This window comes from Abramis brama, assembly GCF_963993115.1.
Source record: "Abramis brama genome assembly, chromosome: 3".
In the NCBI taxonomy this organism is placed as follows: domain Eukaryota; kingdom Metazoa; phylum Chordata; class Actinopteri; order Cypriniformes; family Leuciscidae; genus Abramis; species Abramis brama.
In genome coordinates this window covers 30,697,447-30,721,835 of record NC_139965.1, presented here as the reverse complement: position 1 = coordinate 30,721,835, position 24,389 = coordinate 30,697,447, and the positions used below count along the sequence as shown (strand labels likewise).

The following is a 24,389-nucleotide window of genomic DNA, read 5'->3' as shown; positions in this document are numbered from 1 at the left end:
TCTTTATGCAGCTAACGACCTCAAACAGGTGCATCTAATTTAGGATAATAAATGGAGTGGAGGTGGACATTTTAAAGGCAGACTAACAGGTCTTTGAGGGTCAGAATTCTAGCTGATTATTTGCAGCTGTATCATAAAAATAAATAGTTAAAAAATCATACATTGTGATTTCTGGATTTTTCTTTTTAGATTATGTCTCTCACAGTGGACATGCACGATGACAATTTCAGACCCCTCCATGATTTCTAAGTGGGAGAACTTGCAAAATAGCAGGGTGTTCAAATACTTATTTTCCTCACTGTATCATTACATTATCTTAGACAAGCCATTCAATGACCGTAGCTAGTTAGATACAGTAGTTAACTATAGAGGGACATTTTGCTAAATTTATGCATTTTATTACATACAGTATTCATTATATTTTCTTAGCTTGTTCTTTAATTTTTAATATATGTCAAGAGAGCAAGTTTTTATGACAGCCACTGTTGAGATATTTAGTCTATGTGTCAAAAAACTAATTGGAGTAGAAACAATTATGTAATTAAAAATTATTATTATAACTTTATTATTCTAAAAACTGTCTTATGTGCAATTTAAATGTTTCTATACTGTAGCAAATTAGCTCAACATAAATATTAATAATCAATCATAACTTGTAATAATGAATTATGAATATTTGGATCAGTTAATATAATTAATTTAATGTTCATTTCCGGGGGAGGGAAATGTCTTTCTTACTGTACAGTACTACTAAGAGCCTGTAGTCAAAATCTAAATCGTAAAATAAACTTTGTTGAAAGCAGAGAATCAGAACCAAATAAGTATTGTGCACAAGTTTTATGAACTAAATCACAAACATAACTAATCTAAACATATACACATTCAAACAATCACACAGGGAATGAAGCTATAGAAAAGATTCATCTAACTATGAAAAGAACCATCAGCTTATTATTTTCAGAGCACCTCATTAAATGTATACTTTGCCTTTGCAGTGAAAGCATTTCGTGAAGTTCCCGAAGAAGGCTTCTGATGGTTCCATGAGTTTCAAACAATTTCTTCTGTGTTGAATGAAGAAATGGTGATGAACTTGCATGGTTTGTTTGACTCTGTTCTGGTTGAAAGTTCTCTTTGTCTCTATGAGCACATGGCTGGAGTGCAGATTATGGCCTGCCGGCCCTGGGGTGCGTTTCCCGAAAGCATCGTTAGCCAACTATGGTCACAAGTTCCCTCGTTACCAATAGAGTTCAATGGACATTGCGATGAACTTGCGACCATAGTTGGCCAACGATGCTTTCGGGAAACGCACCCCTGGTCCGTAGAGGCCACACCGAGCAACCAGGAGAAGGGAGGAAGTCGGAAGAGTTGATGGTTGTCTAGTCAGTGATAGTAAAGTTGCAGTTTTCTTCTGAGTTGGAATGAAGAAATTACAGTCTGACTTGTTGGGAGAGTGAAGGCATAGCAGGCTGTGGTCAAGGCCTGCCGGCGCCCATGGGCCCCAGTGAGGGTCCCCACAGACATCAACCCGAAGAAACAGCAGTAGAGGCCAGAAAAAGAAGAAGGAGGGTCACTTATGAATTTGTCTCTAATAAAGCCTGAGAAAAGTCCCACCTCTCCGGGTTTGCTTGACCAATGAGAAAGGTGGAATTTCCAAGCAGGAAAATTCCTTTGTTGGCGATTTATGGATCTTTTGTTTCAAGCGTGCTCATTTGCATGTGCAGCTGGATTGGTTGCCGATGAAGAAACTATGAAAAATTCTTGTAATACTAATATGTTGCGCAGCTATCAACATATCATATACACGATCGTTTCAATCTTCAAAGTACCAATTTATAGAGACCAAACATTGTATAGGTGAGACTACATTGACCGTTGGTTCGATCATAAAATACACAGTATTAAAAAAATAATAGAATTAAAAGACAATACAAAAGACAGTAAATCATTGTCAAATCAATCACAATGTTCTGGGATGCATGTTCATTTATAGATCATTTTGTCTATAAATTAATGCAGGAAAGTCTGTTTTAAGGTCTGTTTTTGTCTTTCCTACGGCCTCTGTCTTGACCACATGACCACATTTTTAACAGCAATAAAACCATCTCATCTGATGGTAGTCCTGGTTCTTGCCCTAGTTGGGGGGATGGGACCATAGATCCCAGAGTGAGTTTTAAACATTATTTGTTAAATATAACAAACAATTGTGTCTGATTTGTCTCAGTCGTTACAATACAAATCAGTTAAATATTATCAAATATTATGTTATAATATAATTATTATAGTAGGCCTAATGTACCAACTAACAGGGTTCTTTGTATAGTTTACAGCATTAGTTGAGAGAGATTTTTATCCTTGAGAAAAACTGACATATACTTTACCTGAGATATATCCACATTAATCAGTATCAAGCTGAATCGGAATTGAATCGAATCGCAAGCTTGTGAATCTAAATCAAATAGAAATGTGAAATTTGTCAATGCCCAGCCCTAAATAAAAGAATCAAACGGTGTCCACATGTGTGCTGACAAAACCGCAGTGCATTGGCTTGTGTCTACTTCACTGTGTAAAACAAGCTTTAATATCCAGCGCGACTCAGCAACAGTAAAACACCTTTTTTTTTGTGACTACATGTTCTTGTTAACTAACTAGTTGCACTGTTAGTTTAGGAGACAATGAAACCATTAAATTATTTCACCTAAAAAGCTGCTCATAAATATCCTGTAGGGTTACTGTCCTGTAGGATGAAAGAAGAATATGCCAAATCATACATAGCAATGTCCGCTAACAGCCTTATAGCATGTTCTGCACATTTCCTCTTTTAAGATGTGGAGCTCTTGAAATATTCTCAAAATGGTGTTTTTGCTTACTTTGCATAGTAGTGTTGTATTTAAACACAAAGATGCATTGAATATTAGCCTGTGTGTTTTCAGATGTTTGATGTCATTATGAAAGAATCTGTGTTAAAGGAAGTTTTGAGTTTTAAAAACTTACAGGGTATTTTTATAGTATAACGAACTCAACTGTCAAAATATCAAGGAAAATTTGAATTATCAGTTCATGACCCCTTTAAGGTGTCTGTTGAGAGAGTTTTCCGACACTAATAGGGCCCTATCTTGCACCCAGCGCAATTGACTTTGTACACCGACGCATGTATCATTCCTATTTTGCACCCGCGCAAAGCGCGCTTTTCCCTCCACAGAAGCACGTCGCTAAACTAGGGAATGAACTTGCGCTCCCTGGGCGGTTCAGCGCAAAAAAGGAGGCGTGTTCAGGCGCAAACGTTCCTTCATGCTATTTTGCAGATTTAGAAAACAATTGCGCCACTAACCAGGAAAAAATAGTTTAAAGTCAGTGGCGCGTTGCGCATGTTATTCATATGCTATTTTAAGGGCGCATGCTTGGCCATAATCAATGTAGCGTGTGCAAAACACTTTGATTCTCTCATCTACACAGAAGCAGCAGTTTTCATTTTTGCAAATCATACATTATTACGATAGATAGATAGATAGATAGATAGATAGATAGATAGATAGATAGACAATTTATTATAAAAGCATAAATCTAGCTTACACATTTACCCAAATTATCTTACGCCTTTTTAACCGAAGTTAATTTGGGTGGGTTTCTCCATCCCCAACATCCCTGACGAGAGCGTTGCTCTCCTTGGCTGTGAACCGCTCCTGGCGCGTGCCTGGCAAATCCGCCGTTATAATAGGAATCCGCTTTAGAACAAAGCGCGCCTGCTCTTAAAGGGAATGTGAGATGACGCTCTGATTGGTTTATTTCACGTTGCGCCCAAACCACACCTATGAATAATGAAGCTACTTCAGACCAACCCATTTTAGATTTCCGCCGAGCGCAAGAGTCATTTATCCCGCTGGGAAAATAGCAACAGCGCCAAGACCCGCCCACAAAGTTACTTGCGCTTTGACACTTGCGTTTCAGATTGTTAAAATAGGGCCCATAGTGTTGTTTTTAACATACAATTTCGTTTTAGAAAAACACTGTAGCAACATTCTGATTAAACTTCTGCCAACTCATCCTTCTACTAACAGATTTTTCCAGGAAGATTGCTGCGCCAAGCACACATCAACATGTTGCTCTCCTGAGTGACATGAAATGGCCCGTTACATTTATAATTTATATTCATGACATTCATTAGGCCACCATTTCAGTGCTTTTTATGAGATACAATTACAATGACAAAATTGCTTTTGTCCACTTAAGATACAAATGAGCTTATTATATTAGATTTGAAATGTAAAATAAGAACACAACTGTCCTCTGAAAAGCATGTTAAAACGCCATATGGCATTACTGCCAGGAGAAAGGGAAGGAGGGAGAAAAGAACAGAGGAAAAAGAAAAGCTTTCATGCTCCAATACACATTGGATTCACAAATACTGCAGTACATTACCATTACTGCATCAATCAATGCCTTTCTCATTCACACTCATTTCTAGCAAATATTCATAATAGTTAAATTCGTGTGAAGGTTTTTATTTTAATCACACTGATTAAAAAAATGATGATACTAGCGGTATAACGATACCCTCATGTCACGATTCGATACATATCACAATACTGAACTGACGATACGATATTACTGCGATACTCCAAGACATATGGTAAAAGTAAACAAAAAATGTACTGTTGATTAAAATGCTAAATTTTATATTACATTGTGGGTGTAAATTAATAGGCTCATTTTTTTTAGACGAATATGCTTTCACTCTGTCACTGACTAAATATATTTTAAATAATGTAGGCCACTTTTTACTGTTAACAGAAGACATTTGGCATTCTCAGGACACACACATATTCCCCCATTGCATTATTATACATTATATTCAACATTATATAGTAGTTTAATGTAGTACTGACACTAAAACTCTGTAAACTTGAATTTTTTCTCACACAGTAATTTTTATTTTGGGTGAATTTATCACAATACATATTGTCATTATCCATGATACATATTCTTGAATTTTTGTATTGCGATATATTGTGACACGATATATTGTTACACCCCATATGATACTGTAACAAATAACAAAGCATGGACTGGAAACAATGACTCTGTTAACTGGTAATTTGAAAAGGCTCTGCTAATACAGTTTGAACCCTAAACAGCCTACAAGCCTGTTTCTTTATTGGGCTTCTATTGACAGCCTCTGCTGGAAATATTTTTCTATCTAGCAAAGCAAAACATATTCCTCTCAGAAATACAATTATGCACAGGCATTGTTGTCATTAATAATAGAGAGAGGTTTGTATGATGGAGGAGCATGTTCTTTGCCCAAAGGGCCGCTATTTTATTCCCGTAACAACTGGCATCTCTTTCTTCAGTATGACAACGGCTGGGTGACATTAGGGAAACAAAAACAGTTGGCTCCCCAAGACAATGAAGCAAAATCGTTACGTCGATCCCACATTTCTTTCCGTAATTAATTTCACAAACAGCGATTAACGAAGCAGCCTAATTAGGCCTTTGGAGAGTTGCAGACTAAATGAGACATTGAAAACATCCATGTGGCACAGTAGGACTCTTCCTATGAAGACTTAATAGCATGGGTGTTGGTATATTACAGTGACACTAACAATGTACTAATGCTTGATTGCATAACACACTGTAGGAACCTCTTCCTGTATGAAATCACCAACAGTGACTAAGCCCACAAATTTGTTTACTGTTGTCAATGTCATTCATTTTTAATGACAGCTCATTTCAGCTAGAAATGAATGGTGATATAAACAGCTTCTGCAATCAGTAATGTAATTAACAACTAAAATAATAAAGATCTAATATGAATTAATTAATAATATTAAACATCCGGTAAACTGCTATTAAAATTGGGGATACTTTAAGTAGGGTAAGATGGGGGCAGTTGCCCTCTTTAAGAATAGTGTGCATTTATTATTGGCCTGTAACATATTTAGAGATGAGATTAGCATGTATAAGATTATGATGTCATGGTTGGTTGGCAAGTTGAAGATCTATAAGCAGCAATCATACTTTATTTATACAAGCACATTTCAAACCTTGAAAACATAACGGTTAAAATCAAGCATTTTCCAAACTTTCAAAACTCTGTACGAACCCTGTGTTACAGGACACAATTAAAAATCATGAAAGGGGGTTATCTTGCCCCACTACTGAGGTAAGATGACCTATTTGGAGTAAAATTACTTTTTTATTTTTGAAAAATACTATATGTAAAATACATATGATTTCGTGGTTTAATATATTTTTTTTAAAGGTACCATTAATGTACAACTCTAAATCAAAAACTGTTGACAATTAAGTTGTTATAATGAATCGTACAGTTTTTTATTTGTTTTGGTGATAATTGTGATAATTACTAGATTAGATAATTAGATCAGAACACCAGCAACAACATTGGGAACCACTGGGAACATTCTGCCCAAATTCTTTAACGTTTAACCTCAAAACAAATAATATTTGGTATTGTACAAATCTAAATGAATTAATGTGTCCACAAATCCCCCATTAACAAAAAGACAAAAAAAAAACGTAATAAATTTACAGATCACTATTATGTTCAGATGAAAAGTCAAAATTAACAAGAGCATCAATAAATGTATTGAAATTTGATTTAGTGGCATCTGTAGTCAAGAGACCTTCTCACCTTTCATCTTGAAATAAAAAATGACCTTATACCGTATATCGCTGTATAAGTGCATGTTGTCGTACTCTGTGCTAAAACATCCTGTTCTTGTTTCCTAGAGCATGAGGCCACGATGAGCTGTGCTCAGGCTGGACCAGAGGAGGGCTCTGCTAATGCCAGCATTAATACTAACACCAGCCTCAATGGCACCACCAATGATGAGTTGGAGTGCAAAATCTGCTACCAGCGCTACAATGCACACAACCGCAAGCCCAAGATTCTGGATTGCCTGCACCGTGTGTGTGCCAGATGCCTCAATAAGATCCTGGACATTGGGGATGGCTCAAGCTCCATCAGCTGCCCTTTCTGCCGTCACGAGACGCAGGTCAGTGAGTACGAAGTGGCCGGGCTGCCAGATGACTCGAACATCATGTCCCGTCTGGCCGTGCGCGACAAGTCCTGGAGCTCGGACCACAGTAAGGAGGTAGTGCTGACGCCAAAGAGCTTGTCCTCCAATGACAGCCCATCCCATGACTCCTCTAACTGCCTGGTCATCACCATCATGGAGGTGCAACGGGATCAGCAGCGATCGCCCAGTCAAAATGGCAGCTCTGATTACTACGGCGACCACAGTTTGGACTCCGTGTCCGTAGCATCCAACAGCGGTGCGGTGGACCCAGACGCACTATCTAAGTTCTGCAATCATGTGCCGCGTGTATTGGTGTGGCTGTTGGGCTTTTTCTACTTCGGTTCGCTGCCACTTGGCATCTACTTGCTGGTGATCCAGAGAGTGACTCTTGGGATTGTGTGTGTGAGTCTGGTGCCATCCAGTCTCACAGTCTGTCTGGTCTACGGCTTCTGCCAGTGTCTGTGCCAGGGCATGTGCGACTGCTCTAACAGGGGGTGACTGGTATGAAACAAGCCACTGAAAATCAGGCTACTTCATCTCACCACATTGAGAGGAGATAAAAATAAGCTCTTGGCATCTGAATATCCTTGTTGCAAATCAAATGCTATGTGTACCTTCTTGCTTTGAAAGGATGTGTACAAGCAGCTGTGATAAGAGGATAAGTCAAGCATTAAAGAGGAAGGTCAGTCTGGACGAAACACTATTAGCTTAGCATAGCTTCTGCACACACCCTTCAAGTTCATTTTGAAGTAAAAAAGCTGAACTAAGAAAGTTCTCCATGCCGATCAGATGATGATACATGAGTGGAAGTTTATCAAAGCGGAGAAGATGGACTTTATGTGTACAGCCAGGCAGAGCAGATGGGCCATAAAGAATCATTTTTTTATTGTGGTTGATTCTCATCGCTGTGAAATAAACAGCCCTGATTATCAATGAAAAGGCTCCATGAGCTGCACTTACAGGTTAATAAGACTGGAATAGTCTGTTTGGTTAAAAACTTCTACTGTAGGTATTACAAAGTGAAGGGGTGGCTAACCACTGAGGTATGAGGGTGACCTTTTAATAAAGAGATTTGACCCATGCTGTTGTTCTGTCCATCTGTTCAAAAAGACCCTCCAGAACTCCTTGGAGTATGCCATGTTTTTACATAAAGACTAGGGCTGCAACAACTAATCGATAAAATCGTTAAAACTGATAATGAAAATCTTTGACAACGAATGTCATTATTAGTTAGTCAAGTCTGCTGACCATGCACGGCCAGTGGAGTCAAATTACAGCACTGAATAATGCATTTCTATGGACTAAATGCATCTAAAAATAGTGGAGAATAGTGTGCAGAGTGAGCTACTGCCGGATAGGTGCGTAATCCAAGCTGACCAAAACATGAGAATTCTTTATTTTAAGCTTCAAGCTAATGCATACAAGCGTAATGTTTAACGCAGCTTGCCCTGTCAGGTGCTTTGACAGATGCGTGTGCTATTTAATGAGTGAGATATTTTCCTCAGTGCTAAACTTGCATTATACGGTTAAATCTGAAATCTGAAAATGTTACAAATTCACGCGAGTATTTCCACTTAACTGAATGAGCGATGGCGCGCACATGTGCGTCAAACACACAGAACACAGTAGAGAGGGAGACGATTAATATTCAGCGCAAAAATATTTTGCTGTTGGACATTAAATGTAGGTTTAAAAGTCTACATGTAATCAAGTATTTGATGAGAGTAGTAACTGTAAAGACGTTTCTTACATTTACAGGATAAAGAAATGACAGTAACAGAACATCCTTCTAATCTGTTAACACTGAGTTTGTGTTTTTCTTTAGGGCTGGGTGATATAGCCTCAAAATTATATCACGTTATTTCAAGAATATTTGCGATAATGGTATTTATGACGATATAGAAAAAAAAATATGGAACAACGTTTTATTGGTGATTGCAGCTGGCAGGCAACCGCATTTATTAGTGCAAACAAAATGAAGGGCATTTTCCATCCTTTTCCAATGAGCTAAATGCCCAATGGGCATTTTTTTAGACAATTTTTTTTAATTACATTTATCTCACTTAAATGTTTGCTCACTCATTGCGTTTTTACAATGGCGTAATTTTGTTGTTAAGAGTTTACACAACACAAGGAAGCTTGATTTTAATCTTTGAATTAAATTGAAAAAAGCAGCAAAACTTAATACAAAATAATAAAGATACAAATAAAGAGAAAAGTTTTTGGGTAGGTCTAACACTACTATTCAGAAATACTACAGAAACTGAATAAAGTAATCAAATGTAAAATAACACTGATAGTCTTTTAGTCTTGACTAAATTAAATACATAGGCTATTAATTCAGATTTTTTACAATCTAAAGCCGCGTTTCCACCGCAGGAACTTTCCCCAGGAACTAGGAACTTTGGGCTGGTACTCGATGTGTTTACACCGCAGGAACCAGGGTCTAAATGAAGTTCCGGGTAAATATTTCCCCCTCCGATAGTCCCTGCTCACGAGGTAGTACTTTTTCAAAGTTCAGGAACTTTCAGGGGTGGGACTTGTGCGCTGCACAAGTTGATTGGTTGTGTTCACGCTGCATTTTGGTTGGATGACTCCACGCAGCATTTTATTTATTTTTAACCTCCCTTTTAAAAAAAATCTATTGCGGTTCGTGTCGTGGCTTCATGCAGTAAGAGTTGTCTGTCTGCAAATATGGAATTTAATTAAAAAAACTGGTGGACTAGCGACGAGTTTCAGGCTTTATTTTGTGGAAGAGGAAACTTTCTGCGCGTTCGTCCCAGCCATCTCGGTCAATGTCCGCAATAGCTGATAACATTCAAACTTTATATCTAACGTTAACATTACAAGCTTACTGAACACGCTTTATCAGTGCTCGTCTCTTTTCTGCCACAGCTTTTATTATTAAGTCATTATGTTTACACATATTGCAAGGCACTCAAAACCATGTAACAAATTTACTATAACAGGATTGAAATAGCGCTTTGAGGTTAGTAACAAACAACTATTTATAAGACTGTCACTATTTATGATTGATAGACGGGGTTCAGGCTTTTTTTAAGCGTAGGCTATTTGCGAAAGAGGAAATTTTTGCGCGTTCGTCCCAGGCATCTCACAATAACTGATAACATACGTTGTCTAATTTTATACGCATACGAGCTTTCTGAACACGCTTTAGTATCAGTGCTCGTCTATTTTGTTTTGTTAATTACCTCGTTAGTAAACCAGTACATAACTGCAGCACAGTTTGAATCTCCTCCATACTTATAAATATGGCGCTCAAAACTGATTACTGTCCATCGCAGACTGGGAGGAGCAGTTGCGCGCAGTTTACCTTCCCGGTACTTTAGACCGCGGTGTAAACGCAGAAAGCCACCGGTCTGGGGCAAAAAAAGTTCCTGGGAAAAAAGTTCCTGGGACAAATTGTTCTGGGTAATTTCGGTGGAAACGCGGCTTAAGGTGTTTTTGGGGTCTTTGAGATGTTTTGACATGCCCTGACATTTGTGCTTTTTTCAGTTGTTTATAAACATATTAATGGCAAAGGTGTAATTACACTCTATTTAGCACAAACAGGGCTACCATGATATGTGAGCAACATGTATGTACATGTTTGTATTTTTGAGAGAATAATGTTTATGCATGGTTATTGAAAAAACTAAAAATTAAAAAGTTTCTGAAATAAGGCCACAAAACACAAACTAAATATGTGTCCACAAGACTTTTGACTAATGTATGTTGTCGCCTAGAGTTTTTGCTTCAAAATGATCTGAAAATCATCCTGCCTAATCATTCACATAAAACAATACATTGATTTAAACTTTGTAAGACACGTTTTGTTTGGAAAGGCAATATGCGTGGGGGCGTGAATGATCATGAATAATGCTCTGATTTACACCTGAGAAGACAATGACCTGCATAATGAGCTGCATAATGAGCCTTTCATTCAGGTGTGTCACTGAGAGTACAAGTAAAGAATGTGAGGACTTATTTTGTATGCATGCAAATTGTATAATATCCAAGGTAAACATTTCTAGTAACTATGCAGTTAATTCTCATACTGTATTTTCAGAAAGTTTTGGAATATATCCTCTTCCCAAATGTGTCACTAATTAAAAACAATAATAAATAATTTAATGAGAAGGCTTATATTGACCTATTAAGATGTTGCTTACATCTACCTTGTAAATATATTTTTTGCTATTTTATTAAAAAGTTTTCACATGTAAATCAACAACAATTACAATTTTAACAATATTTCAAGTGTAATCTTTCTTTGTAAAAAGTATACATTTTGTCAAAATGTATATAAATGTATATACTACAAAAGTATACATTAATATCACATACTATATATTGAACAAAAGCTTATTTGATGTGTCTTTTTTACAGTAAAAACTTTATAATCTATCTAAAACTAATCAACAAAATCTTGTCTAAACATTCATATTTCGTCTGTAACATATCGTTTTTATGATATATTAGCATATAAATGTTAATTTGCAGTTTAATACGTTGCTTATACAAAGACATTTTATTTCAACGTATTTCAGTCGATTTTTACTCATCTCAGTAGCCTATATAGTTTGGTAAAAGCTAAACGGCACAGATGCAAGCTGTTCTGTAGTAAACAACAGCGCGCATCTGCAGTTCATTCATTCACACACAGACACGCGATTCATATTTAAACAGTCTTTTTGCGGTTTACAGACACTATTGCATATCGCGATTAGAACAAAGCACTTAAGAATAAAGAACTTACTATTCACAGTCCTCAGCTGCATCCGTTGCTCTTCGAAATGAAACTAAACCAGCACTTCTGAGGTAAATTTCCCAGGATTATTATTATAATAGTATTATTCCTCACAGCCTCGCAAGACGACCTAAAGTACATGAGTCTGATTAAACTTGGTGTGTTTACATTAGCAGTTAATGAGCTATAATGAGCGCTGAACTGAGAATGACTGACATCTCTCTCTTTTCATACAGATTACATAAACTGAGAATACAGTGAGGAAAGTAAGTATTTGAACACCCTGCTATTTTGCAAGTTCTCCCACTTAGAAATCATGGAGGGGTCTGAAATTGTCATCGTAGGTGCATGTCAACTGTGAGAGACATAATCTAAAAAAAAAATCCAGAAATCACAATGTATGATTTTTTAACTATTTATTTGTATGATACAGCTGCAAATAAGTATTTGAACACCTGAGAAAATCAATGTTAATATTTGGTACAGTAGAGCCTTTGTTTGCAATTACAGAGGTCAAACATTTCCTGTAGTTTTTCACCAGGTTTGCACACACTGCAGGAGGGATTTTGGCCCACTCCTCCACACAGATCTTCTCTAGATCAGTCAGGTTTCTGGGCTGTCGCTGAGAAACACGGAGTTTGAGCTCCCTCCAAAGATTCTCTATTGGGTTTAGGTCTGGAGACTGGCTAGGCCACGCCAGAACCTTGATATGCTTCTTACAGAGCCACTCCTTGGTTATCCTGGCTGTGTGCTTCGGGTCATTGTCATGTTGGAAGACCCAGCCTCAACCCATCTTCAATGCTCTAACTGAGGGAAGGAGGTTGTTCCCCAAAATCTCGCAATACATGGCCCCGGTCATCCTCTCCTTAATACAGTGCAGTCGCCCTGTCCCATGTGCAGAAAAACACCCCCAAAGCATGATGCTACCACCCCCATGCTTCACAGTAGGGATGGTGTTCTTGGGATGGTACTCATCATTCTTCTTCCTCCAAGCACGTTTAGTGGAATTATGACCAAAAAGTTCTATTTTGGTCTCATCTGACCACATGACTTTCTCCCATGACTCCTCTGGATCATCCAAATGGTCATTGGCAAACTTAAGACGGGCCTTGACATGTGCTGGTTTAAGCAGGGGAACCTTCCGTGCCATGCATGATTTCAAACCATGACGTCTTAGTGTATTACCAACAGTAACCTTGGAAACGGTGGTCCCAGCTCTTTTCAGGTCATTGACCAGCTCCTCCCGTGTAGTTCTGGGCTGATTTCTCACCTTTCTTAGGATCATTGAGACCCCACGAGGTGAGATCTTGCACGGAGCCCCAGTCCGAGGGAGATTGACAGTCATGTTTAGCTTCTTCCATTTTCTAATGATTGCTCCAACAGTGGACCTTTTTTCACCAAGCTGCTTGGCAATTTCCCCGTAGCCCTTTCCAGCCTTGTGGAGGTGTACAATTTTGTCTCTAGTGTCTTTGGACAGCTCTTTGGTCTTGGCCATGTTAGTAGTTGGATTCTTACTGATTGTATGGGGTGGACAGGTGTCTTTATGCAGCTAACGACCTCAAACAGGTGCATCTAATTTAGGATAATAAATGGAGTGGAGGTGGACATTTTAATGGCAGACTAACAGGTCTTTGAGGGTCAGAATTCTAGCTGATAGACAGGTGTTCAAATACTTATTTGCAGCTGTATCATACAAATAAATAGTTAAAAAAAAATCATATATTGTGATTTCTGGATTTTTTTTTTTTGATTATGTCTCTCACAGTGGACATGCACCTACGATGACAATTTCAGACCCCTCCATGATTTCCAAGTGGGAGAACTTGCAAAATAGCAGGGTGTTCAAATACTTATTTTCCTCACTGTATTTGTTTTTTATATAAATTACTTCATTTAAAAGAAGAGAATTCAAGCTTTATACCTGTGTGCCTGTATGCCTGTGTGACTGAGTATTCGCTGAGTTACATTTCATTTTCGGACGCATTTCAGAATGGACTTCACTGACAGAGAGAAGGCAGAACTCACATGTTTATTTTTCTTTATTTGGCAAAAAGCACAACACTTTGTTTTTATTGTAAGTATACACAAAAAAATAGACACTTAACAGGACGAATGATGTATAACACTTATATGTAAGATCAAAAACAACAGAGTATTTTGAGTCAAAGAAAGAGTGAGTACTGGATAGTTTAAAATCGCTTGAATGTTTAAACTGATAAGACTTAAAAAGACGTGAAAATGATAAACTTTAGTTACGATTGTCCCGACTCCTAAACGCAAGAGTCTATTATCGCCACCTGTACCGATTGGCCAGTGCAAATTTTGAGAGACGAGAGAGAGAAGACACATGTGCCATACGTCATCGCGTCACTATATCATTGATATCGCAATATGACATTTTTTTAATCATGTAAAAATGTATACCGATGTTATCGTGGACGGTATGATAGGGCACACCCCTAATCTTTATTATTATCTTCATTTTTAATGTAGAGATTTAAACTGTCATTTTGCTTTATAATTCATATAATATAGCATAGATATATTCACTATATATGTGTTTTCATAGCATTCAATTAGCATGTTTGGAGGACAGCATTGGGGAGGATGTGGAAAAGTGTGTTTTGACAATAAAATAAAATAAAAAAGAAAATTGGGCTTTGACACGAAAAAGATCTATAACCCGAAGAAATAATCGTTAGTTGGAAATCAAAACCAATCATAACCAATCTTACACTACAATATAGTTTTCTCTCTCACTGACATCAGAATGTGAAAATATCCCTTTGAGATCATGACACAAATTTAACTGGTGTTCCACACTTCCTGGCCAAGCTGACGTGATGAAAATGCTCCTGGAGCGCAAACTGTCTAAATAACACAACATGTGCTGTCGTGCAGAGTGCACTAGATGAGATCTTATATTATATAATATAATATATATTATATAAATCTTAGATCTGAGCCTAAACCTAAACCTTTATCTAAAATCTATATCTTTAAAGGTAACATTGACTCTAACAACTACAGCGGCTCTGTAACCCTTCACTCAAGCCAGTGTTTCTTCTCCCTGCAGGTTCTTTACGGGGCCTTCACCTTGAGTTCCAATGAGAGCCATTCATCATTCTGAACTTGAGCTAGAGACAGAGTTTGAATTCTGCCACGCACAGCTTACTCGGTCAATACTACAACAATAGACAGCACCTTGGGTTTGTACTGAATCAAAACCTGAGCTGTTTTCAAGCTCTCCGCTGGCCAACGAATAATTTCAGAGAACATGCTTCAATAATTTCAGAGAACATAAATGTGCTACAATGAAAACAATAAGAAAATTTGCATGAACTATGGTTGGTTTAACAACAATTTAAGTGAACTCAGCCATGAGAATGTATTTATGAGCAATCGAGAATCAAACCACCTCCTTATCAGTGCACACCACATTCTCTAGATGTAGGCTAATTCAACAATCAGGGAAGGATGGCAAAGCCATCTAAAAGTCATCTAAAAACACCCCACATCATCACAAAATTCCATTTAGGACTGTATTTATACACACAATCAAATATTCAACAACTTTTTTTTTTACTGCCATTTCAGGCAAATGTGCTGCATGAATTTTAATAACCTGTGAATAATTTATACACAATATTCTCTCCTCTTGTGGGAACTTTCACATCCCTCCTTTTCACAGACTTGTTTCTTCTCTTTCACCCACCTCCTCATCTCTCTCATTAATTCAACCATCCATACAATTATCCATTTCTGGTTCTTTATGAATCCTTCATTGTCTTTGTTTCAAAAATATTTATGTTTTGGAATCTGCTTAAGTAGATACATCTCTGTTCGTCCCACAACACACACACACACACACACACACACAAGCTGCGCCTGAGGTCTTAGTCACACTGCTCTTCTACTACAGTCAAATCTGAATCTGAAATCTTAATTAGTGGCAATGGAGTGAGGGTTGTCGGTGAACGAAAGTGTGTGTGTGTGTTGCAGCAGCTGTAAAAAGAGGTGTGCTAAGCCATACTAAGCAGGCTAATTTATACAAAGTGGATGTGTCTACAGATCTGGGCTAATGTCCATAAAACTGTCTGACCACACGTCACCATGGGCCTCTGTGATTTGAGAAGAGGACCAAACACATTCTCCCTTTGGCAATGCAGACAGACAACAAACTTGACAATGCTCCTCTAGCCACATGTCAGGTTTAATTCATCGATCCCTTTTCACATCACAAGCTCTGCATCTTGCTATATTTTCAAGACAAATCATCCACACAGTTTTTGATTCAGGATGGAATGAAGGAAGCATGTTAACATTTCTGTGTGCACAGAAAAGAACTCACATGCCGGAAAGAGAAAAGCCATTCTGCTGCTGGAATAAGACACTGAACTCAAGTAATTCAGCTTATTCCAATTCACATACACATACAATAACAGACATCATTACGGACATGAAGCCAAGGACTTATTTTCCTGTGAAGCTGCTTTGAAACGATCTGTATTATATATAAAGTGCTATATAAATAAAGGACACTTGACTCATTCCAAAATTCACTAACCTGATGTCATCAGAAAAGTTCAAGAAGTGGAATATAAACTCGCCAGCCATTTTATTAGGTACCTTGCTAGTACTAGGTTGGACCCACTTTTCTCCAGAACTGCCTTAAAGGCACACTATGCAGTTTCCGTTTTTCTGAAACAGCGACCCCTAGAGTCGCTGTGGAGTACTTGTATTTAACGTTACTGTCATAAATACCATTCAAATACCACGCGAGCAGCGATTTCGTGTTTCTGAAATCGCTGCTCGCGTTCCCGAGATTCTGAACGGTGACAAGCGCGTCGGTACTGTGGTCCTGCATGCGGGAGTGAACGACATCAGGCTGCGCCAGACGGAGGTTCTGAAGAAAGACTTCAGGAATCTGATCGATACGGTACGCATCACATCGCCTGAAACAACGATCATAGTGTCAGGACCGCTTCCCACGTACCGACTAGGACAAGAAAAGTTTAGTAGATATTCGCGCTAAATGAATGGTTAATGTCATGGTGCAATGAGCAGAAACTGCTCTTTGTAAATAATTGGAATCTGTTTTGGGAGCGTCCTAGGCTTTTCCGTGCTGATGGCTTACACCCAAGCAGATTCGGAGCGGATCTTCTGTCGGAATAATTTAACATCTCCAAAATGTTAAATACCTTTTGACTAGTAGGGTAAACGTACCTATTAAGCTCAAGTACCCATTAAGCACACTACCATCTTGGAGCTCAGATTATAAAAAGAAACAGCAATGTATTATCCTATTTGATGTATTAACCAATTGATGTGTTTGTTACTATATACCTCCTGTAATTTTAAACCAATCAGACCATTGCACACTGAGATATGTGTATCCATGTGTTCACACTGTCTGGTGGCTATTTTGAAAGCTGTCTGAAAACTTTCACCAGAAGAGGAGCCCCTCAAATGTGCATTTTTTATATGTTTAAGCCTTTATTTAGAAGAAGTACATCTTCTTATTGCAAAATTAAGAGATTAATGTTTAGACTTTTGCATATTATAACCTGGAACCTGGATGTGAGAAATAATTATAGTTAGATCTAAAAGATAGTTTTAGCAACATAGCCCAGATGCTACGAACGTAGCTAGCTTACTAGCTGTATAAGATTGTGTGCTACACTAATATATTACTTCACAGGCATTAATGGCTTGTACTTTTAAATCCATAATATTATAATTTTACATTTTATTGATAGTCTGTGGTTTTAAACTGCTGTAATTTTTAAAGAATTCATATTATTGTTAGGTGAGCTTAAAGGGTGCACTACTATGACAATCACACAGCTTCAGTGTGACATCAATTAGAAAAAGCATAATTTCATAGATATTGTCAATAATAGTTGTTCATATTAAAATTGGTATAAACTTAATACATTACCTAGATTATTAATTTAGCTAAATATTTTCCTAAAAAATTTAATTTAATATTTATAAATTAAAAATGGTTTTTGCTCCAATTAAGCACAGTGTGCTCCCTTTAAGCTCATCCACATTGAACGTCTATGTAAATACTTAATAATCAGAATTTAAATATTGTGTTTAGAATTTAAACTGTGTCTATTCCTCGTTTAATGAGATCAAATAATCAATTTACTGCAGGATCTAGGAAAAATCTAATTGTTATTAAAACAGAAAATGTTGCTATTAGTAAACAAAAACAATTTCTAAAGCTAGCTCTTCTAAACATTAGATCACTCACACCTAAGGCAGTTATTGTAAATGAAATAGTCACAGATAATAGCTTCAATGTACTTTGCCTTACTGAAACCTGGCTTAAACCAAATGATTATTTCGGTCTAAATGAGTCTACTCCATCAGGATACTCCTATAAGCATGAGCCCCGTCTGATTGGTCGTGGCGGCGGTGTTGCAACAATCTATAGAGATATTCTCAATGTTACTCAGAAAACGGGTTATAAGTTTATTTCGTTTGAAGTACTTGTACTAAATGTTACGCTCTTACGATGTTAGAAAAACTTCCCTATTATCTCTAGCCTTGGCTACCGTATATAGACCGCCCGGGCCTTACGCTGATTTCCTAAAAGAGTTTGCAGATTTTCTCTCAGACCTATTAGTCAATGTCGATAAAGCATTAATTGTTGGAGATTTTAACATACACGTAGATAATCCAAATGATGCGTTAGGGGCTGCGTTTACAGATTTATTAAATTCCTTTGGGGTCAAGCAAAACGTTACCGGACCAACTCATCGTTTTAATCATACACTCAATTTAATTATATCACATGGAACCGATCCAACCGATATAGATATCATTCCACAAAGTGATGATGTCACTGACCATTACATGGTAACTTGCATATTACGTACTCCTGTAATATATCATGCTGCGCCGTGTTATCGATCAGGCAGAACAATCCTTCCCATCCACCATAGATAATTTTTCAAATTGCTTATCTGATCTGTCTCAGCTGCTCAGTGAACCCAAACAAACAGATGAACTAGAGGAATTAACTAACACTATGAGCACCATTCTCTCTGGAAAATTGGATATTGTTGCACCCATTAGATTAAAAAAGGTCAGAGAGAAAAGTAAAGCACCATGGTACAACAATACTACGCATGTTCTAAAGAGAGAAACCCGTAATTTAGAGCGTAAATGGAAACAAACTAATTTAGAGGTCTTTAGAATCGCGTGGAAAGACAGTATGTCACGTTATAAAAAGGCCCTAAAAGCGGCCAGGGCTGAGCACCTCCGCAAACTTATAGAAAACAACCAAAACTAGGGCTGCTCGATTATGGAAAAAATCATAATCACGATTATTTTGGTCAGTATTGAAATCACGATTATGTAACACGATTATTTCACATGACTTTGGGAACGTGTTGCATTTATTAAAAAGACACGGTAACACTTTACAATAATGTTAATTAGTTAACATTAGTTAAAGTATTAACTAACATCATGAACTAACAATGAGAAATACATTTGTTACAGTATTTATTAATCTTTTTTAATGTTAGTTAATAAAAATACAGCTGTTCATTGTTTGTTCATGTTAGTTTACAGTGCATTAACTAATGTTAACAAATACAACCTTTCATTTTAATAACGTATTAGTAAGTGGTGAAATTAATATTAACTAAGATTAGTAAATGCTGTAGAAGTATTGTTCATTATTAGTTCATCTTAACAAAGGTAGTTAACTAATGCTAATTAATGAACCTTATTGTAAAGTGTTACCAAAGACACCTTTCAACAATTCTTAAAAAATCTAAATTTGAAAAATTTGATTGTACTTTTTGAACTATTAAAATAAATAATATATAACAGATAATACTTCAATGAGTATTTTAATAATTCCCGCAGGTCTTGTAATGCGGGAAATTCCCCCGCAAACATTGATTCACTTTAGCATGTAGATTGTATGAGTAGCCTAAATGAATCCACACAGATTATAAAATCAAATCAATCATTTTAAAACTTCAATTTCACAAACCGCGTGAGTGTTCAGCGGTGATGCGTCTTCTCTCCCTCTGTCTCTCAAAATGGGTTGGACAAGGCAAGCGTAGAAACTACACATTCGCGTTTAGGAGTCGGGACATGATGGAATTGTCACTTGTACAATCGGGCCAGCATTGCATCGTAACTAAAGTTGATCATTTTCACTTCTTTTTAAGCTTTATCAGTTTAAACATTCAAGCTGAGAGAGTTTATGGCATCGGGAGGGGCGGATGTGCGCGTGCGCGCGTCATTCAGAACACAAGACAAAATAAGAGCGTTCTTTCAAAACAGAACATGGCAAAATAATCGTTTTCACTCGATTATACTATTTTGGTGATCGTTGGGAGCAAAAATCGAAATCGAAATCGAAATTCAATTAATTGCACAGCCCTAACCAAAACAATCCTAGGTTTTTATTTACCACCGTGGCTAGACTAACAAATAAACAGATGTCACCTGAACAAAATATTCTGTTACAGTTTAGTAGTAATGATTTCATGAAGTTCTTCACTGAGAAAATAGAAAACATCAGAACCACAACTGTAAACGTTCAATCCTCAATCGCGCCTTATAATTCAGCCTCAATTATCACAACGCAGGAACAATTACAGTGCTTTACAACTATAGAACAAAAAGAGTTAAATAAACTTATCACTTCATCTAAAACAACAACATGTTTATTAGATCCTATACCAACTAAACTACTGAAAGAAGTGTTACATCTAGTGGAAGAGCCTCTCCTCAATATTATTAACTCATCTTTATCATTAGGTCATGTTCCAAGAACATTTAAACTGGCAGTTATAAAACCTCTCATTAAGAAACCACAATTAGACCCGCATAATCTAGCAAATTATAGACCCATTTCAAATCTTCCTTTTATGTCTAAAATACTAGAAAAAGTGGTGTCCGCTCAACTGGGCTCCTTCTTGCAAGAAAATGACATCTATGAAAAGTTTCAGTCTGGATTCAGACCGCATCATAGCACTGAAACTGTGCTCGATAAAATTACAAATGATTTACTTTTAGCATCTGACCAAGGCTGTATCTCAATACTAGTTTTACTTGATCTTAGTGCTGTGTTCGATACTATAGATCACACAATACTCTTAGATCGACTACAAAATTATAATGGTGTTCAAGGACAAGCATTAAGTTGGTTCAGATCATACTTATCTGACCGCTACCATTTTGTCTATTTAAATGCAGAAAAATCGATCATAACTCCAGTAAACTATGGAGTGCCGCAGGGATCTGTGTTAGGCCCTCTGTTATTCTCAATATATATGCTGCCACTTGGAAATACTATAAGGAAACATGGAATTAGTTTCCATTGTTATGCTGATGACACTCAAATCTATATTTCATCACGGCCAGATGAAAACGCTAAATTATCCAAATTGACAGAGTGTGTTAAAGATATAAAAGATTGGATGACGCGCAATTTTCTTTTATTAAATCCAGACAAGACAGAGGTACTAATCATCGGTTCAAAAAAACGCCCACAAAACCTCTCACACTACAACTTTAACATAGTAGGATGTCCTGTTACTTTATCCTCTACAGTAAAAGACCTGGGTGTTATACTAGACTGCAACCTGTCTTTTGAAAATCATATTTCATATGTTACAAGAACAGCCTTTTTCCACCTTAGAAAAATTGCTAAGCTACGTAACATGCTATCAGTTTCTGATGCAGAAAAATTAGTTCATGCATTCATGACCTCGAGACTAGATTACTGTAATGCTTTGTTGGCCGGTTGTCCTGCGTCCTCATTAAACAAGCTACAGTTGGTCCAAAATGCCGCCGCTAGAGTTCTTACTAGATCAAGAAAATATGATCATATAACACCAATTTTATCATCACTACATTGGTTAGCTATAAAGTTCCGTATTAATTACAAGGTATTGCTACTGACTTATAAAGCCCTAAATGGCTTAGCTCCAGTCTATTTAATGGATCTTCTATCGCCCTATAATCCATCGCGCTTTTTAAGATCACTAAATTTGAGGCTTTTGGTCATACCTAGGATATCCAGATCCACCAAAGGAGGGAGAGCATTTTCATATTCAGCTCCAAAACTCTGGAATAGTCTTCCTGATACTGTTCGTTGCTCAGACTCGCTCTCCCAGTTTAAAACTAGATTAAAGACGCATCTCTTCAGCCAGGCATTCATATAATACTTTTAATCTTACAGTTAAATCTGACCTCTAGTTCATAAACGCCAGAGGAGAACTGGCCCCCGACTGAGCCTGGGTTCTCCCAAGGTTTTTTTTTTTTCTCCATTAGGTCACCTGATGGAGTTTTTCGGTTCCTTGCCACTGTTGCCTTTGGCTTGCTCAGTTGGGGATATTTGGGGATATTTAATTTAATTAATCAATCAACAATACTATTGATCAGCATTACCAAACGTGGACGTTTTCCACTAGAAACAAGCATTGATGTATAGTTTTAATTTAATACTGTGAAGCTGCTTTGATACAATCTGTATTGTGAAGAGGCTGCTTCATATTTTGTTGATGTATGTGACGTCGTGCCGCAAAGCAAGTCGTGATTCTCGCGAGATTTGTCAGGGCGCCACCTCTCAAACTTGCCTTGCTAGTTTTGCCAGAAGATGAGTACACTAGACATCCCACCCTGCAAAAACTCACATCCAGGAGATGGCATACCTCAACCATCCCTTATATATAATTTAATATAATTAATATAATAGTAACGCGTGTGTGCAGGCAGACAGACGAAGACACAGAAGAATAAAGTTCCAACACAAAGTTTACGAATAACAATCCAAACAGGCAGAGATGTTCACACACATATGCATCAATGAGACCGGACAAACTCAAAGGGTAACACACAGGAACTTATATACTAATGATAACGAGGTGATAAACTAGACACAGCTGACACGGATTAACTAATAATGACGGTAACCAAGGATACTGATGAGTGACGTTAATCAGAACAAAAGACACACAAATGAACACAAACTGAAAGTCCATGAAAATGAAACTAAACTGAATGTAACATAATATAATAAAATTGTGGCGAGGGGGGCGTGGTAAAGCGAGGTCTGCAGCGGGGGAATGAGTGCGGAGACGAGCGGTGATAAGGAGGACAAACACCTGTCTCTAATTCCAGTGATTGGTGGACAGACGGGATATAAGCGCCCTGCAGACCTGGGACAGGGAGAGAGAAAACATGCTGCACTGATTGTGTTCAACACGGTTTATGATTTTGAGTTTGTACGAGGCAGTGTGTTTTTCTGAGGCAGGATTTATCTTTCTATATTTGTTTTGGGAGTCAATAACGACGGTTTGCTCGTCACTCAGACTTCTTCATCATTTCTATCTGTGAACTTTCTACAATAATATAATATAATATCATTTGTGTCCATTCATTAAAATTCGTGTGCAGAAAGTTAAAGTGATGTAGAGTGTGACGATATAATAGGAAATCCAAATGCAAGTGGTCACAGGAGATGCATTTGAAACGCATGATAATACCAGGTGAAAACGGTGATGTGTCTTGGCTGACCATTTGTGATCGGATAACCGAAAACGCATCTTAATACAGGGTGGAAACAGGGCTTCTCTCTCTAACGCTCAATTTCCAGGATATTGTATATAACTTGCAGGCGTCAGGGAGCCACTATCAAAATGCGAGAGACTCCCAGAATCTCCGGGAGGGGTGGAATGTCTGGGTACACTGTGGTCATAAAGGGATGGACATGGTCAGCAACAATACTCAGGTTAGCTCTGGCGTTAAACAATGCTCAATTGGTACTAAGGGGCCCAAAGTGTGCCAAGAAAATATTCCTCACACCATTTCATCACCACCTACAGCCTGAACCGTTGATACAAGGCAGGATGGATCCATGCTTTCATGTTGTTTAAGCCAAATTCTGACCCTACCATCTAAATGTTGCAGCAGAAATTGAGACTCATCACACCAGGCAATGTTCTTCCAATTGTCGCCTTAGTTTCCTGTTGACAGGAGTGGCCCCTGGTGTGATCTTCTGCTGCTGCATCTGCTTCAAAGTTCAATGTGCTGTGCATTCAGAGATGCTCTTCTGCAGACCTTGGTTGTAACGAGTGGTTATTTGGTGTGAACGGGCCTTTACTGTTGCCTTTCTATCAGCTGAAGAGTTGAACAGGTGTACCTAATAAAAAGGCAGGCGAGTGTATATTTTATAAATAAACAAAATTGCCACTGCATATTTAATAATAAAATGCAAAACATGCAAGGTTCTTAAAAATAACTAGAGTTCATTAGAATGTAATAAATGAACAAGAAAAATAAAAATAATTTCATAAGTAAACATGCAAAGATGTTGTAAAATGCATTACATTTTGAAAGATTAACATAATAAATAAAATAAAAAAAATCAAAGGTTATTTCAAATAATTTATTTAGATCATCATAGTGTAAAGGTGGTGGCCACCCTAACATAAATAAATTATTTTAAAGAAAAACTTTGGGTGCCAGACAATATTAAAGGGGTGGTATAATGCCCTTTTCACAAGATGTAAAATAAGTCTTTGATGTCCCCAGAGTGTGTATGTGAAGTTTTAGCTCAA

General features: G+C 37.4%; 2 protein-coding genes across 2 annotated transcripts in view; one reads left to right on the top strand and one right to left on the bottom strand.

The window, feature by feature from the left end:
• The window catches only part of LOC311078984 (E3 ubiquitin-protein ligase RNF182), a 25,396-nt gene extending 17,278 nt beyond the window's left edge, over positions 1-8,118 (top strand). Inside the window, exon 2 of the mRNA XM_084108079.1 lies at positions 6,748-8,118. Within this exon, the coding sequence (XP_083964205.1) occupies positions 6,762-7,535 (774 nt within the window). The 5' untranslated portion in view covers positions 6,748-6,761 and the 3' untranslated portion in view covers positions 7,536-8,118. The remainder of the gene's footprint in view (positions 1-6,747) is intronic.
• cep89 (centrosomal protein 89) overlaps positions 1-24,389 on the bottom strand; it is a 128,381-nt gene that overhangs the window by 58,929 nt on the left and 45,063 nt on the right. The window lies entirely within an intron of this gene.